The sequence below is a fragment of the Lampris incognitus genome, chromosome 15, assembly GCF_029633865.1.
Source record: "Lampris incognitus isolate fLamInc1 chromosome 15, fLamInc1.hap2, whole genome shotgun sequence".
Lineage (NCBI taxonomy): Eukaryota > Metazoa > Chordata > Actinopteri > Lampriformes > Lampridae > Lampris > Lampris incognitus.
This window is the reverse complement of record NC_079225.1, coordinates 8,140,715-8,159,429: the sequence shown is the minus strand read 5'-3', so window position 1 is coordinate 8,159,429 and position 18,715 is coordinate 8,140,715. Positions and strand designations below refer to the sequence as shown.

The window sequence follows — 18,715 nt, the reverse complement described above, 5'->3', positions numbered from 1 at the left end:
TCATGGTGCAGTCTTGGTACAGTCATGGTGCAGTCTTGGTACGGTCATGGTGCAGTCTTGGTACAGTCATGGTGCAGTCTTGGTACAGTCATGATTCAGTCATGGTGCAGTCTTGGTACGGTCATGATACAGTCATGGTGCAGTCTTGGTACAGTCATGATACAGTCATGATACAGTCATGGTACAGTCATGGTGCAGTCTTGGTACAGTCATGGTACGGTCATGGTACAGTCATGGTGCAGTCTTGGTACAGTCATGATTCAGTCATGGTGCAGTCTTGGTACAGTCATGATACAGTCATGATACAGTCATGGTGCAGTCTTGGTACAGTCATGGTACGGTCATGGTACAGTCATGGTGCAGTCTTGGTACAGTCATGGTGCAGTCTTGGTACAGTCATGATACAGTCATGGTACAGTCATGGTGCAGTCTTGGTACAGTCATGGTACGGTCATGGTACAGTCATGGTGCAGTCTTGGTACAGTCATGATTCAGTCATGGTGCAGTCTTGGTACAGTCATGGTACAGTCATGATACAGTCATGATACAGTCTTGGTACAGTCATGGTGCAGTCTTGGTACAGTCATGGTGCCGTCTTGGTACAGTCATGATACAGTCATGGTACAGTCGTGGTACAGCCTTGGAAAAGTCTTGGTATAGTCATGGTACAGTTTTGGTACCGTCATGGTACGGTCATGGTGCAGTCTTGGTACAGTCATGGTACGGTCATGATACAGTCATGATACAGTCTTGGTACAGTCATGGTACAGTCATGGTACGGTCATGGTACAGTCATGATTCAGTCATGGTACGGTCATGGTACAGTCATGGTACAGTCATGATACAGTCATGGTACAGTCATGGTACGGTCATGGTACAGTCATGATTCAGTCATGGTACGGTCATGGTACAGTCATGGTACAGTCATGGTACAGTCATGATACAGTCATGGTGCAGTCTTGGTACAGTCATGGTACGGTCACGGTACAGTCATGGTACGGTCATGGTACAGTCATGATTCAGTCATGGTACGGTCATGGTACAGTCTTGGTACGGTCATGGTACAGTCATGATTCAGTCTTGGTACAGTCATGGTACAGTCATGGTACGGTCATGATACAGTCATGATTCAGTCTTGGTACAGTCATGGTACAGTCATGGTACAGTCATGATACAGTCATGGTGCAGTCTTGGTATAGTCATGGTACGGTCATGGTACAGTCATGGTACGGTCATGGTACAGTCATGATTCAGTCATGGTACGGTCATGGTACAGTCATGATACAGTCATGGTGCAGTCTTGGTATAGTCATGGTACGGTCATGGTACAGTCATGGTACGGTCATGGTACAGTCATGATTCAGTCTTGGTACAGTCATGGTACAGTCATGGTACGGTCATGATACAGTCATGATTCAGTCATGGTACGGTCATGGTACAGTCATGGTACAGTCATGGTACAGTCATGATACAGTCATGGTACGGTCATGGTACAGTCATGGTACAGTCATGGTACAGTCATGATACAGTCATGGTACAGTCATGGTACGGTCATGGTACAGTCATGGTACAGTCATGATACAGTCATGGTGCAGTCTTGGTATAGTCATGGTACGGTCATGGTACAGTCATGGTACGGTCATGGTACAGTCATGATTCAGTCATGGTACGGTCATGGTACAGTCTTGGTACAGTCACGGTGCCGTCTTGGTACAGTCATGATACAGTCGTGGTACAGTCATGGTACAGTCGTGGTACAGCCTTGGAAAAGTCTTGGTATAGTCATGGTACAGTTTTGGTACCGTCATGGTACGGTCATGGTACAGTCATGGTGCAGTCTTGGTACAGTCATGGTACGGTCATGGTGCAGTCTTGGTACAGTCATGGTACGGTCATGGTGCAGTCTTGGTACAGTCTTGGTACAGTCATGATACAGTCTTGGTACAGTCTTGGTACAGTCACGGTGCCGTCTTGGTACAGTCATGATACAGTCGTGGTACAGTCATGGTACAGTCGTGGTACAGCCTTGGAAAAGTCTTGGTATAGTCATGGTACAGTTTTGGTACCGTCATGGTACAGTCTTGGTACAGTTTTGGTACCGTCATGGTACAGTCTTGGTACAGTTTTGGTACCGTCATGGTACGGGTTAGCAGAGAAGGGATGAAGCAGCTACGTGTAGATGGAAAGCTGCGGGGCAGGTGAGGAGAGGAAGAAGTAGCGATGTGAAGGAGAGAATGAGGACAAGCTGTCTGCTGCTGTTGGGATCTTCTTCTTCCCGCCTGGTTACAGTCTGGTTGCGTAGCAACTGCAGGAGCCCAAAATAACTTGCCAAGATTCAGAAATAGACCAAAGATATAAGGACAGATTGGTGTGTGTGTGTGTGTGTGTGTGTGTGTGTGTGTGTGTGTGTTTGTGTACATAACAGAGGATACTGCTGAGTGCCTTTCTTACTCTTACTGACTCGATTATGAGAGCAAGCGTACTAGAACAAGTGTGTGTGTGTGTGTGTGTGTGTGTGTGTGTGTGTGGGTCATGAGCATATGGGCAGCACAACGGGCAGACAGGCACAGAGCTCTTACCTGATGTAGCTGATTGGTTTGCTGCTCATCAGTGAAGTAACATCAGAATGTTTAGTCAGCACAGAGGCTCCATCAGAGACAGTTGCTAAGCAGTTTCTGCACCTTAGCAACCACTTCATTGTCAGCGCAACAGAGAGGCCACAAGAAGGGGGGGGGGTGATGGCGTTATGGACGGAAACATCGTAATCATAAGCGATGTGGATCAAGGAACAGGAAGCAGATACTTCAGTTGACTTGGGATGGGTGAAATGATCCTCAGCAGATACGGGACACACCAAATAAGAGATTATGAATATGCTGCTGATCAAGTACACAAACATGAGCAGATATACTCCCGATCATAGTTGGGTAAAATCACCCGAATACATCGCCTACTTTTGTTGCTTTTGAAGGACAGCTGTTGGACTATAGCCCATCACCAGCACAACACCATTTGTCTGTCTACATCAGATGTAGTGTTGCTTTTATGAAGACATGAATAATAACCTACATTCTGTCATGTGGTCATTTAATGAAGCTACTTCTGCTGCAGCATTACCTGATTTTTTAAATTTTTTTATTTTTACATATACAATTGTTCAGAGTGAAGACGGGGTGGGCCAAGACAGTCCAGAGGAGGGGACGCCAGCTAGCCCCCCCACTCCCCGCAGAGTGGGCAGGCCCGGCAGGAAACGCAAGCAGCTGCTTCCTGTGAGTAATTTCATTACAGGCTTCTGTCTAGTTACTTGCCTGGCAACTCAAGCAGTAATAATTCTTTATCTGCTTCATTCATTCATCCATTCTTGTGATAAGACCCAGCCAAGTTTCCAGCACCGCTGGTCTTTCTGTCCCTTCATCTTCTTTCTGTCCTTCATCTTCTTTCTGTCCCTTCATCTGCTTTCTGTCCCTTCATCTTCTATCTGTCCCTTCATCTTCTTTCTGTCCTTCGTTTTCTTTCTATCCTTCGTCTTCTATTTGTCTCTTCATCTTCTTTCTGTCCCTTCATCTTCTTTCTGTCCTTCGTCTTCTATCTGTCTCTTCATCTTCTTTCTGTCCCTTCATCTTCTATCTGGCCCTTCATCTTCTTTCTGTCCCTTCATCTTCTATCTGTCCCTTCATCTTCTTTCTGTCCTTCGTCTTCTATCTGTCTCTTCATATTCTTTCTGTCCCTTCATCTTCTTTCTGTCTCTTCATCTTCTTTCTGTCCCTTCACCTTCTTTCCGTCCCTTCATCTTCTATCTGTCCCTTCATCTTCTTTCTGTCCTTCGTTTTCTTTCTGTCCTTCATCTTCTTTCTGTCCTTAGTCTTCTTTCTGTCCCTTCATCTTCTTTCTGTCCTTGGTCTTCTTTCTGTCCCTTCATCTTCTTTCTGTCCTTCGTCTTCTTTCTGTCCTTGGTCTTCTTTCCTTCCTTGGTCTTCTTTCCGTCCTTCATCTTCTTTCTGTCCTTCATCTTTTTTCTGTCCCTTCATCTTCTTTCTGTCCTTCATCTTCTTTCTGTCCCTTCATCTGCTTTCTGTCCCTTCATCTTCTATCTGTCCCTTCATCTTCTTTCTGTCCTTCGTTTTCTTTCTATCCTTTGTCTTCTATTTGTCTCTTCATCTTCTTTCTGTCCCTTCATCTTCTTTCTGTCCTTCGTCTTCTATCTGTCTCTTCATCTTCTTTCTGTCCCTTCATCTTCTATCTGGCCCTTCATCTTCTTTCTGTCCTTCACCTTCTTTCTGTCCTTCATCTTCTTTCTGTCCCTTCATCTTCTATCTGTCCCTTCATCTTCTTTCTGTCCTTCGTCTTCTATCTGTCTCTTCATATTCTTTCTGTCCCTTCATCTTCTTTCTGTCTCTTCATCTTCTTTCTGTCCCTTCACCTTCTTTCCGTCCCTTCATCTTCTATCTGTCCCTTCATCTTCTTTCTGTCCTTCGTTTTCTTTCTGTCCTTCATCTTCTTTCTGTCCTTAGTCTTCTTTCTGTCCCTTCATCTTCTTTCTGTCCTTGGTCTTCTTTCTGTCCCTTCATCTTCTTTCTGTCCTTCGTCTTCTTTCTGTCCTTGGTCTTCTTTCCTTCCTTGGTCTTCTTTCCGTCCTTCATCTTCTTTCTGTCCCTTCATCTTTTTTCTGTCCCTTCATCTTCTTTCTGTCCTTCATCTTTTTTCTGTCCCTTCATCTTCTTTCTGTCCTTCACCTTCTTTCCGTCCCTTCATCTTCTATCTGTCCCTTCATCTTCTTTCTGTCCTTCGTTTTCTTTCTGTCCTTCATCTTCTTTCTGTCCTTAGTCTTCTTTCTGTCCCTTCATCTTCTTTCTGTCCCTTCATCTTCTTTCTGTCCTTGGTCTTCTTTCTGTCCCTTCATCTTCTTTCTGTCCTTCGTCTTCTTTCTGTCCTTGGTCTTCTTTCCTTCCTTGGTCTTCTTTCTGTCCTTCATCTTCTTTCTGTCCTTCATCTTTTTTCTGTCCCTTCATCTTCTTTCTGTCCTTCACCTTCTTTCTGTCCTTCATCTTTTTCCGGTCCCTTCATCTTCTTTCTGTCCTTGGTCTTCTTTCTGTCCCTTCATCTTCTTTCTGTCCCTTCATCTTCTATCTGTCCCTTCATCTTCTTTCTGTCCTTCGTCTTCTATCTGTCTCTTCATATTCTTTCTGTCCCTTCATCTTCTTTCTGTCCTTCATCTTCTTTCTGTCCCTTCATCTTCTTTCTGTCCCTTCATCTTCTTTCTGTCCTTGGTCTTCTTTCTGTCCTTCATCTTCTTTCCGTCCTTCATCTTCTTTCTGTCCCTCATCTTCTTTCTGTCCTTCATCTTCTTTCTGTCCTTCATCTTCTTTCTGTCCCTTCACCTTCTTTCTGTCCCTTCATCTTCTATCTGTCCCCTCATCTTCTTTCTGTCCCTTCATCTTCTTTCTGTCCTTCGTCTTCTTTCTGTCCTTGGTCTTCTTTCTGTCCCTTCATCTTCTTTCTGTCCTTCGTCTTCTTTCTGTCCTTGGTCTTCTTTCCTTCCTTGGTCTTCTTTCTGTCCTTCGTCTTCAATCTGTCTCTTCATCTTTATCTGTCCCTTCATCTTCTTTCTGTCCTTGGTCTTCTTTCTGTCCCTTCATTTTCTTTCTGTCCCTTCATCTTCTATCTGTCCCCTCATCTTCTTTCTGTCCCTTCACCTTCTTTCTGTCCTTCGTCTTCAATCTGTCCCTTCACCTTCTTTCTGTCCCTTCATCTTTTTCCTGTCCCTTGATCTTCTTTCTGTCCATCTTCTTTCTGTCTCTTCATCTTCCATCCGTCCCTTCTCTTCTTTCTGTCCTTGGTCTTCTTTCTGTCCCTTCATCTTCTTTCTGTCCTTGGTCTTCTTGCTGTCCCTTCATCTTCTTTCTGTCCTTTTCTTCTTCCTGTCCCTTCATCTTCTTTCTGTACTTCATCTTCTTTCTGTCCCTTCATCTTCTTTCTGTCCCGTAATCTTTTTTCTGTCCTTCATCTTCTTTTTGTCCCTTCATCTTCTTTCTGTCCCGTAATCTTTTTTCTGTCCTTCATCTTCTTTTTGTCCCTTCATCTTCTTTCTGTACTTTATCTTCTATCTGTCCCTTCATCTTCTTTCTGCATGTCATCTTTCTGTCCCCTCATCTTCTTTCTGTCCCTTCATCTTTTTTTCTGTCCCTTCATCTTCTTTCTGTCCTTCATCTTTTTCTGTCCCTTCATCTTCTTTCTGTCTTTCGTAATTATTCTGTCCATCTGTTTTTCTGTCGCTTCATCTTCTTTCTGCCCTTCTCTTCTTTCTGTCCCTTAATCTTCTTTCTGTCCCTTCATCTTCTTTCTGTCCGTCTCTTCTTTCTGTCCCTTCATCTTGTTTCTGTCCTTGGTCTTCTTTCTGTCCCTTCATCTTCTTTCTGCCCTTCATCTTCTTTCTGTCCTTGGTCATCTTTCTGTCCTTGGTCTTCTTTCTGTCCTTCTCTTCTTTCTGTCCCTTCATCTTCTTTCCGTCCTTGGTCTTCTTGCTGTCCCTTCATCTTCTTTCTGTCCTTTGTCTTCTTTCTGTCCTTGGTCTTCTTTTCTGTCCTTCATCTTTTTTTCTGTCCCTTCATCTTCTTTCTGTCCCTTCATCTTCTTTCTGTCCTTCAACTTCTCTCTGTCCCTTCATCTTCTTTCTGTCCTTCAACTTCTCTCTGTCCCTTCATCTTCTTTCTGTCCTTCAACTTCTCTCTGTCCCTTCATCTTTTTTCTTCATTTGCCTTTCTCACAAAAGTTATTACTGCTAGCGTCTGTTTTGTGTGTGTGTGTGTGTGTGTGTGTGTGTGTGTGTGTGTGTGTGTGTGTGTGTGTGTGTGTGTGTGTGTGTGTGTTAGGGCTGCTCGGTTATGGCAGAAATCATGATTAACTAGGTCAATGTTGAGATCATGACTATTTCACATGATTACTCATTGACTTTGGAAACATCACACGTTTACTCAGCTTGTAAACAACTTGTGTGTTCAATTGTGTGTTTAACGATGTGTTTTCTTGAACTGTGACACAATTACACTGAAGAGCAAAGACATAAATGAATAAGATATGTAGTGTATAAACATGGCTTATGTTGTGTGTCTGTGTGTGTGTGTGTGTGTGTGTGTGTGTGTGTGTGTGTGTGTGTGTGTGTGAGAGAGAGCAGGCTGGGTGGGCGGCTGCATTATAGAGACGCTCCTTAATGCATGACGGTGTTGGGGTGGAGGAGGTGGAGGGGCTTTACGTTTCGTTATTGTTTGTTGACAGAGCAGTTTGTGAGTGAGTTTCACATGACTAGCAAGCTGCTGGTGTAGCGTTGTGGTGCAGACTACACACCACCACCCGGGTAACTACACACCACCGCCACCCGGCTAACTACACACCACCACCCGGGTAACTACACACCACCGCCCGGGTAACTACACACCACCGCCCAGTTAACTACACACCACCACCCGGTTAACTACACACCACCACCACCCAGCTAACTACACACCACCACCCAGCTAACTACACACCACCGCCACCGGGGTAACTACACACCACCGCCACCCGGCTAACTACACACCACCGCCACCCGGGTAACTACACACCACCACCCAGTTAACTACACACCACACCACCACACGGGTAACTACACACCACCAGCGTGTGACACATCCTGCACACTATGTGTTGTTGTTCCTCACCGGCCTGCTGGGAACCACACTGTTTCCACACAGCTGACCGGCCCGCCCTCCTCTGGGCTGCAGCTGAACTACACACCACCACCACCACCCGGGTAACTACACACCACCACCACCACCACCCGGATAACTACACACCACCACCACCCGGGTAACTACACACCACCACCCAGCTAACTACACACCACCGCCACCCGGCTAACTACACACCACCGCCACCCGGCTAACTACACAGCACCGCCACCGGGGTAACTACACACCACCGCCACCCGGCTAACTACACACCACCGCCATCCGGCTAACTACACACCACCACCCGGGTAACTACACACCACCACCCGGTTAACTACACACCACCAGCGTGTGACACATCCTGCACACTATGTGTTGTTGTTCCTCACCGGCCTGCTGGGAACCACACTGTTTCCACACAGCTGACCGGCCCGCCCTCCTCTGGGCTGCAGCTGAACTACACACCACCACCACCACCCGGGTAACTACACACCACCACCACCACCACCCGGATAACTACACACCACCACCACCCAGCTAACTACACACCACCACCCAGCTAACTACACACCACCGCCACCGGGGTAACTACACACCACTGCCACCCGGCTAACTACACACCACCACCACCCGGGTAACTACAACCCACCACCCGGGTACCTACACACCACCAACACGGGTAACTACAACCCTCCGCCCAGTTAACTGCACACCACCACCCGGGTAACTACACACCACCACATGGGTAACTACAACCCACCGCCCGGTTAACTACACACCACCACCCGGTTAACTACACACCATAGCCTGGTTAACTATACACCACCACCCGGGTAACTACACACCACCGCCCGGTTAACTACACACCACGGCCCGGTTAACTGCACACCACCCTCCGGTTAATTACACACCACCACCCAGTTAACTGCACACCATTGCCTGGTTAACTACACACCATCGCCCGGTTAACTACACACCACCACCCGGTTAACCACACACCACGGCCTGATTAGCCACACACCATCACCCGGTTAACCTCACACCACCACCCAGTTAACTACACACCACCACCCGGTTAACTACACACCACCGCCCAGTTAACCACATACAACGGCCTGGTTAACTGCACACTGCCACCCGGTTAACCACACACCACCGCCTGCTTATCTACACAGCACCGCCCAGTGAACCACATACCATGGCCTGGTTAACTACACACTACCACCCAGTTAACGACACACCACCGCCCGGTTAACTACACACCACCGCCTGACCCGGCCCTCCTCTGGGCTGCAGCTGAACTACACACACCACTGTCTGCTTAACTACACACCACCCTCCTCTGGGCTGCAACTGAATGACACACACCACTGTCTGCTTAACTACACACCACCCTCCTCTGGGCTGCAGCTGAACTACACACACCACTGTCTGCTTAACTACACACCACCCTCCTCTGGGCTGCAACTGAATGACACACACCAAAGCCTGGTTAAGTACACACCACGGGCTGGATAACTACACACCGCCACCCGGTTAACTACAGACTACCACCTGGTTAACTACACACCACCGCCCAGTTAACCACACAACACCACCCAGTTAACTACACACCACCACCCGGGTAACTACACCACCACCTGACCCATTCATCTTCTGGGCTGCAGCTGAACTATACACACCACTGCCCGGTTAACTACACACCACTGCCCGGTTAACTACACACCACCGCCCGGTTAACTACACACCACCGCCTGGCTAACTACACACACCACCGCCTGGTTAAATACATACCACCGCCCAGTTAACCACACATCACCGTCTCGATTGTAGAAGTAAATCTTTATTTTTATATTAACACAGGCAAACTTCATGAGTACATACGGGTACTGTGTGATGGACAATGATAACAGTCAATGAAATGCCCCGAGACTGACATGTGGTCTGTGCGGATATAACAGTGCATCTGTCAATAAAGTTTCTGTTTTCTACGTTCATTCCGGTAGTAGCAGAGCCGAGGCCCACCGTGTATTTATTCCTCTGTAACGTTAGCATTTATGTGGGTCTAGCACTGGGTCTACACGCCAGGACCGCTGAACAGTTCAACTCCGACAGCAGGTTCTGGGCCCCGAGTTACCCAGAGGTCGTTCTCAAGCCATTTGCCCCCGAGAGACATACCGCAACGCACCGCGTGTGTGGGCTAGCGTGCTAGCACCATGAGCAGGAGGGTCGCCGGGTCAAACAGCAGGGCGGGAGACCCGGGATGGGAAGGTCGAGCAGCCGTTGGTCTCGACTCGTGTTTGACGGAGATGAAAAGAACTACGAACTGTGGGAGACGAAGTTTTTGGGCCATCTTGGGTTACAAGGGCTAAAGGACACTATTTTAAACGAACCTACCGACGATGATGGACGGGCAGCAGATGGAGCGGAAAATGCCGAGGTCTATGCGGAGCTAATCCGGTTTCTGGGTGATACAAGTGTGCCGCTGGTGATGCGGGAAGCAGCGGACGATGGGCGGGAAGCGCTGAAAATGCTGAGAGACTCTTACGCGGGGAAAGGGAAGCCGCGGATCACTAGCCTGTATACGGAACTGACGTCACTTCAGCCTGTATACGGAAGTGACGTCACTTCAGCAGTGGAGCAGTGAGCGTGTGGCTGAATACGTTCCCCGCGCAGAGACAGCCCGCACCGCGTGGAGAAACGCTGGTGAGACGCTGAGTGATGGGCTGCTAGTAGCAATGATCTTGAAGGGACTACCAGAATCATTCAAACCGTTCGCTATTCATGTCACGCAAAGTGACGTGACGAGGCCTTTTGCCCAATTCAAAACCAAACTACGGAGCTACGAGGACACTGAGGAAATGCGCGCAACAGCATCCGGCCAAAACGTCATGAAGGCGCGGGTGCAGCCGAGTGCGAGACCCGCTCGGGCGAGTGCTGGTGATCGGGGAGCCACGAGTGCGGACGTAGTGTGCTTCAGATGTGGCCTGAAAGGACACAATGCCATAGCATGCCAACGCAAGCAGTGGTGTGTAGTCGGTGCAAAAGAACCACACATCGGGACGCAACCTGCAGACGGAGACAGCGGCGGGACGACGCGCGACAAGTGTCCGAGGAGGCGAGCAAGAAGGCGGATGCATTTCTGACGAGCGACGGGGACGCGGAGATCCAGCCAGGGCGCGGTGTCAAGATGAGAGGTCTGATGGTGGACACGGGAGCAACATCACATATCATCACGGATATAGCAAAGCTCAAGAAATTCGACGACAAGTTCCAGGCCGAGAGACACTGCGTGGAGTTGGCTGATGGCACAAGGAGCCACGGAATCGCAGAGCGCAGAGGAGACGCGGAGGTGTGCTTGGGCGACAGCAGAGGGCGACGTCACAACACGACGCTGAGACGGGCGTTGTACATCCCCTCATACCCGCAGGACATCTTTTCTGTGAAAGCTGCTACTGCCAGCGGAGCGACCGTACTCTTCAGGGGAGGAAAGGACGTTCTACGAGACAGAGACGGTACACAATTCCACATTCACGAGCGTAACAGACGATACTACAGTAAATGATGAATGTGATGACCAATGTAAAGCGGGTTTTGATATGCAGACATGGCATGAGATTCTAGGGCACCGTCATTACGATGGTATTCAGAAATTACAAGATGTTGTTGATGGTATGACAATCAAGGGCAATGTAGACAAACCTACTCTACATTGCGAAGTGTGCACTCAGGGAAAATATATCCAAACTAGGAATAGGGAGCCTGATGTGAGAGCCAAAGCAGCTCTAGAGTTGGTACTCACAGATCTAGCGGGACCAATAGACCCAGAGTCCAGAGACGGGTATAGGTTTGCGTTATCATTCACTGATGAGTATTCCAGTGCAGTGTTCGTGTACTTTCTAAAAAATAAGAGTGACACAGTGCAAGCAACAGAGAAGTTTCTTGGTGACACAGCCCCATACGGGGAAATTAAATGGATCAGATCTGATAATGGTGCAGAATCCATGGGAAAGAATTACCAGGCACTGCTCAGCAGAAATGCAATTAGGCATGAGACCTCAGCACCACACTCACCACACCAGAATGGTACAGCTGAGCGAAACTGGCGAACCCTGTTTGACATGGCGAGGTGTATGCTAATAGAGAGCGAGTTGCCAAAAGTGTTATGGACCTATGCAGCGCAGACAACAGCTGTAGTGAGGAACAGATGCTTTTGCAATCGCACAAAACAGACGCCTTACTTAATGTTGACAGGAAAACGGCCTAACATTTCTAGGATGCAAAGGTTTGGGTCAGTGTGTTAAGCCTATAAGCATGACAAGAGAAAACTAGACTCGAGGTGTGAGAAAGGACTCTTTGTCAGGTATGACAAGAATAGCCCAGCCTGCATGGTCTATTATCCCGACAATGGGAAAGTGCAGAAGCACAGACTGGTTAAGTTTGTCACAAAAACAATTGCAGGTGTCCGCGGTGGTGTAGCGGTCTAAGTATCGGCTTTGTGTCGATGCAGTTGCCCACTGGGGACCGGGGGTTCGCGCCCCGGTCTCGTCAGATCCGACTATGGCCGGACTCGATGAAGCAGCAATAATTGGCAACGCTGTCTTCGGGAGGGGTGCGGAGTCGGCTTGTGTTCGTCACATGAATGCGTCTCTGTGTGTGTCGGATAAAGCAGTGGTTCGGCCTCCTGGAGTCGCCTTGTCACGGAAGTGGCGAGGTGTCTCCTTCGAGACTGCCGGCCGGAGAGATGCAGTTGGCGAACGCATGCAGTACGAGGGTGGGTGTTTGAATTATAATAGGGGGATCGATTGGCCACTAAATTGGGAGAAAAAGGGAAAAATCAAAAATAAATGTGGAAAAAAAACCGATTGCAGAGCAGTAGACACAGACTGACATGACACCTGATGACGGTGGCTTCGAGGTGCAGAGTGGGGCTAGCGAGACCGGGCAGGCCGGGTACTGATGTGAGTCCAGGATGTACTCAGAGCCAGGTCCCAGTGACTGGGCCTGGGGTGAGCGGCCAAACACAGACGGGCGAGCCCAGCCACGAGCCTACACGATACCCTTCTAGAGTGAGGAAGAAACCAGGGTATTTACGTGAATATGTATCTGGTGAGGAGAGTGATGATCAGGTACTGACGAACATAGATTACTGTTACAGACTGATGTGTAATGTACCCCTAACATTCAGGGAAGTGGTAACCTCACCTAACTCAAAGGAATGGATTAAAATGACACATTTACCTTGACCAGCTTGCCTGAGGGTAAGAATGCAGTGGGGGGTAGATGGGTATATGCGATTAAGAACGATGTTGACGGATCTGACAAATACAAGGCACGGTATGTAGCTAAGGGATACAGTCAAAAGATGGGTGTAGACTATGAGGAGACATTTTCTCCTACTGCTAACTTGACCAGTATCAGAGTGTTGATGCAAAAAGCAGCGCAGGAAAACCGGATTTTACATCAGATGGATGTCAAAACTGCCTACCCTGTACATGCACCAGTAGATTGCGAGATTTTCATGGAACAACCAGAGGGTTACGAGGTGAAATCCAGTACAAATGAAAAGTTGGTGTATAAGCTAGAAACGTCATTATATGGGTTAAAACAGTCAGGCAGGAACTGGAACAAAATGTTGCATGAGTATCTGAACGAAAATGAGTTTTAGCAAACTCCAGCTCTGATCATTGTGTTTACCCAAGGGAAACAGAACATGAGGAAGTGATCATTATAATATGGGCTGATGGCTTGATTATTGCTGGTTGTAAAGGAGACGCTCACAGCAAAAGTCAAGATGAACGACTTGGGTAAACTGAAACCTTTTCTTGGTATGGCTTTTGACCAGTGTGATAAATGTGTGAACGTGTCACAGAAGAGGTATGTGGAGAACATGCTAGAAAGGTTTGACATGCAAGATTGTAAACCAAGAGCAACACCCTGTGAACAAAAATTGAACTACACTAATGATGCAGAAATGTTGAGTGATGCCAGAAAATACAGCGAGATAGTAGGTAGCCTAATCTATCTGACTACACGTACGAGACCCCATCTAAGTTTTGTAGTGAGTAAACTGTCACGGTACTTGACTGGGTCTAGAATCCCTCTGACTAGTTTATCCCCAATGTTCTCGAACGTCGGCTAGCTCGTGGAGCGTGCGAACGTGTTCCTCGGCGGATGCGCCTTGCTTCTGTGTGCGCTCTGGGGTGAAAACCCGCCCTTTCGTGGATAACGGTCTCTTCCGGTATGAAGTCGTTCTTTAGCTTTTCCAACAGTCTCATACTCGTCTGCATCTTCATCTTCCTCCAACACAAAAGTGTTGAGAACGTGTCCCGCCTCCTTGCCTGGCGCATACAGCGGTGTGCGGACCTGTTGCCGCCACTCAAGGCCACGGCTCCGGTCGAGTGAAATCCACATTTTCGGGGAGGTTAAACCTCGGCATGATCAGCCTCCAAGTCGCCTTACTTCTGACACCATGTGCTGGTTATTAGACTTGCTGAAAAGAACGACGGCGTGTTCGAGGCCAACTCGAGACGCTTTATTCGGCTATTTGTCAGCTTAACATCTCGACAGCATACAACCAACTGCCCCACCTACCTAACACTGCGCGCCCGCGCGCATGCACACCTACTGAGAAAATAGTCCACCCGGACGGTGCACTTACATGACAGACTACATACACACCACCACCCAGCTAACTACACACCACCGCCTGGCTAACTACACACCACCACCCAGCTAACTACACACCACCGCCTGGCTAACTACACACCACCACCCAGCTAACTACACACCACCACCCAGCTAACTACACACCACCCGTCTCGTTGACTACAAACACCACCGCCTGGTTGGGGCGTGGCCTGAACACCGCATGGAGTAGCCGCGTTTTAGGGAAGCTCCGCAACCCTCACTACAAATTTAGAATAAAACACACTCACACCGCAAATACTATGACCAAGGGACGACATAACAATAAGAATAAGACAACGAACCAAAAATTGTCTCCCGAAGAGGAGGACAAAGCCACTTCTGACGCCGACGGCGACGCTAACAGCTTAACCGCTATGGCTAGCAACCCCAGCACTACCGGCGACACCACGAGCCCTCAGCCTACCCTGGCTAGCATCTTAACCGCTATGGCTAGCAACCGCAGCACTACCCGCGACACCACGAGCCCTCAGCCTACCCTGGCTAGCATCTTAACCGAAATGGCTAGCAACCGCAGCGCTACTGGCGACACCACGAGCCCTCAGCCTACCCTGGCTAGCATCTTAACCGAAATGGCTAGCAACCGCAGCGCTACCGGCGACACCACGAGCCCTCAGCCTACCCTGGCTAGCATCTTAACCGCTATCCAGAAACTAGACGGGGACATGAGGGCGAGGCTCAACACGCTGGACACTAAACTAAATGCAGTCCAAACTTCACTAACCGACCACTCAGCTCGCATTGCTGACTTGCAGGAGTGCGCTACCGGCTACGAGACCCGTACCGCAGCCCCGGGGGGAGAAGCGGTGTGATGAGCTGGCTGAGACCAGCAAAGCCACGAAGAGGAAGCGGATTGAGCTAGAAGGCCGTTCCAGACGCTCCAACATCAAAACCATTGGTCCACCAGAGAAAGCTGAGGGCGGCAACCCAACGGAGTTCGGTGCGGGGTTCTTACCTCAACTCCTGGGAGTGCAGAACTTCCCCGGTGGACTGAAAGTGGACCGGGCGCGCCGCGTAGGCGCGCAACCATCGCCCGCAAGACCGCGCACCGTGATCGCCAAAATCCGCCACTTTCCGGAGAAGGAGAAGATCCTGAAGCTTGCTGCCCGCCGACCATCTCCTCTGTCCTGTAACGGAGCTCGGACCAACGTGTACCCAGACTTCCCGCCTGGAGCAGCCGAGCAACGCCGAGCCTTTGACGGAGCGAAGAGGAAGCCGAGAGATGCAGGGATAAAACACGGCCTCCTTTTCCCTGCGAGACCGATCACCACCCATGGAAACCAACAGCAAATATTCCAGAAACCCGCAGATGCCGAAGCTTTCATAGACAGCATGGCGTCTAGCACCGCTGCCAGTGGGTCTCCGTGTTGACTCACCCTCATACCGGGGGGGGGGGGGGTTGTGATCCCCGCTTTGCTCAACTTGAACTGGCCGTGTGAGTGCTACGGACGTGAGGGTGGACAGAGCTTCCTCACTACACCGATAAGGTATACTACGTAGCCCGCCGCTCTCCTCTGCAGAAGTACCGTTGGGGTTATTTCATTGCTGTGTTTAGCGGTTTCTCCGTGTTCATGAGGGAACTTGCGCTTTACTTGGTTCGGGGAAGTGGGCGGGGGAAGGTTTGTTATGCGTTTTTCTCTGTTCGAGTTTCTGCTCTCTCTGCTCAGTACTGTCTGCGACAGCATTATTATTGATGAGGATGCGTCCCATAATGTTTCTGTATGGCTGCAACAGGTTACACAGGCTCGCCACTAGGCGGCAGCCTAACCCTACTCAGCTGGAATGTGAAAGGCTTAGGGTCCAATCTGAAAAGAGGAAAGGGTTTCTCGCACTTGAAATCCTTATCTGGGGATATAATGCTTTTACAAGAAACGCATAATAAGCACACAGAACAGCGGATGTTAAAATGGAGCTGGGTATCTCAGGTATTTCAGTCCACCTTTCCGTCCAAAGCCAGAGGAGTCGCCATATTAACTCGCAGGAGTGTCCCGTTTGTTCACGTCTCGATCATCTCTGAGCCGAATGGTCGTTATCTTACAGTAACAGGCAGTGTTTTATCACGGCCGGCATGTCACCCTCCTGAATATATATGCACCCAGCTCTGACGACCCTGGATTTTTTAGAAAAGTTTTTAATCTTATCCCTGATCTATCGACCACCCACCTAATCACCGGTGGAGATTTTAATGCTATATTAGACTGTTGCACCGACAGAAGTTCTACGCGCCCCATTTCCCCGTCTAATTCCACCATAGCCCTTAATCACCTGATGGAGTCGTTGAACCTGGTTGATATTTGGAGGCAGCAGCACCCACCTGGTAGAGATTATTCTTTTTTTTCACAGCTGCATAAATCTTATACAAGAATCGACTACTTTCTAATAGATGCCAAGCTGTCCTCGGGCATCATTTCCACCAAGTATCACAACATTTTGATATCAGACCATAGCCCCGTAGAATTTAAACTTGATATGAAAATGGCGAGGCCCGCATACCACTGGCGATTCAACCCTCTCTTACTTAAGGATGAACAATCCCCACTACACATGGTGAACTCACCACAGCCTACTTGCTACTTGGCTCCTACTTAAGGATGAACAATCCCCACTACACATGGTGAACTCACCACAGCCTACTGGCTACTTGGCTCCTACTTAAGGATGAACAATCCCCACTACACATGGTGAACTCACCACAGCCTACTGGCTACTTGGCTCCTACTTAAGGATGAACAATCCCCACTACACATGGTGAACTCACCACAGCCTATTGGCTACTTGGCTCCTACTTAAGGATGAACAATCCCCACTACACATGGTGAACTCACCACAGCCTACTGGCTACTTGCTACTTGGCTCCTACTTAATGATGAACAATCCCCACTACACATGGTGAACTCACCACAGCCTACTGGCTACTTGGCTGAGATGACACTCGTGATGTAAGCGACTCCACTTTGTGGGAAGCCCTTAAGGCTGTCATGCATGGCCATATTATCGCGTAGGAGGCCAAGCTGGAAAAGGACAGAATGAAAGAAAGCGGTATGCTCTTCTGCATACCTCGGTTGTAATGAGTGGTTATTTGAGTTACTGTTGCCTTTCTATCAGCTCGAACCAGTCTGGCCATTCTCCTCTGACCTCTGGCATCAACAAGGCATTTTCGCCCACAGAACTGCCGCTCACTGGATATTTTCTCTTTTTCGGACCAGTCTCTGTAAACCCTAGAGATGGTTGTGCGTGAAAATCCCAGTAGATCAGCAGTTTCTGAAATACTCAGACCAGCCCGTCTGGCACCAACAACCATGCCACGTTCAAAGTCACTTAAATCACCTTTCTTCCCCATTCTGATGCTCGGTTTGAACTGCAGCAGATCGTCTTGACCATGTCTACATGCCTAAATGCATTGAGTTGCTGCCATGTGATTGGCTGATTAGAAATTTGCGTTAACGAGCAGTTGGACAGGTGTGCCTAATAAAGTGGCCGGTGAGTGTATTTTGACAGTGTTGAGAGAGTTTGGCCTAGGTGACAATTTCACCTCATGGGTCAAAATGCTATACGCCAGCCCAACAGCCTCAGTTATCACCAACAGTGATAAATCACCCGCCTTTACATTGCACCGCTCCTGCCGTCAAGGCTGCCCTTTAAGCCCATTACTATTCGCACTCGCCATGGAGCCCCTTGCTATTAGTATAAGAAATCATCCCTCTATAGCCCCATTGATGCTAGGCAAGGTGGAGCACCGCATCTCGCTCTACGCAGATGATGTGGCTCTGCTTCTCTCCCGCCCCGAAGAATCTCTACCGCCCTTACTAGAACTAATTACAGAGTTTGGTGAGCTTTCTGGGTACACTATAAACTGGGACAAAAGCCAATTCATACAGCTTAAAGGGAAGTTGAACTCAACACTAGTAAAAAATGTTCCCTTCCGCATTACTACAGATAAGATTAAATATTTAGGCGTGGTCATCCCTAGAGATCCCAAACTGATTTATAAACTGAACTACTTGAGTATGGTAGACAAATTGAAATCCAATATTGAAACCTGGAGGTTCTTACCTTTATCCACGATAGGACGAGTCACCGCAGTTAAAATGGTGGCTCTCCCCAGGTTTCTATACCTCTTCCAGAATCTACCAATATTTTTGCCCAAGTCTTTCTTTAGGCTACTAGACTCTATTGTCCTTGCCTTTGTCTGGGGATACAAGGCACATCGTATAGCCAAAAAGCACATACTCAAACCCAGAAGTGCGGGGGGCCTCAGTCTGCCTAATTCCCCATCCTACTACTGGGCTGCCAACTGCAGAGCG

At 48.7% G+C, this 18,715-nt stretch overlaps 1 protein-coding gene across 1 annotated transcript in view; it reads left to right on the top strand.

Moving 5' to 3' along the window:
* The window catches only part of LOC130125486 (DNA (cytosine-5)-methyltransferase 3A-like), a 204,094-nt gene that overhangs the window by 30,983 nt on the left and 154,396 nt on the right, over window positions 1-18,715 (top strand). The window contains exon 3 of the mRNA XM_056295062.1: window positions 3,162-3,269. Coding sequence (XP_056151037.1) covers window positions 3,162-3,269 — 108 coding nt within the window. The remainder of the gene's footprint in view (window positions 1-3,161; window positions 3,270-18,715) is intronic.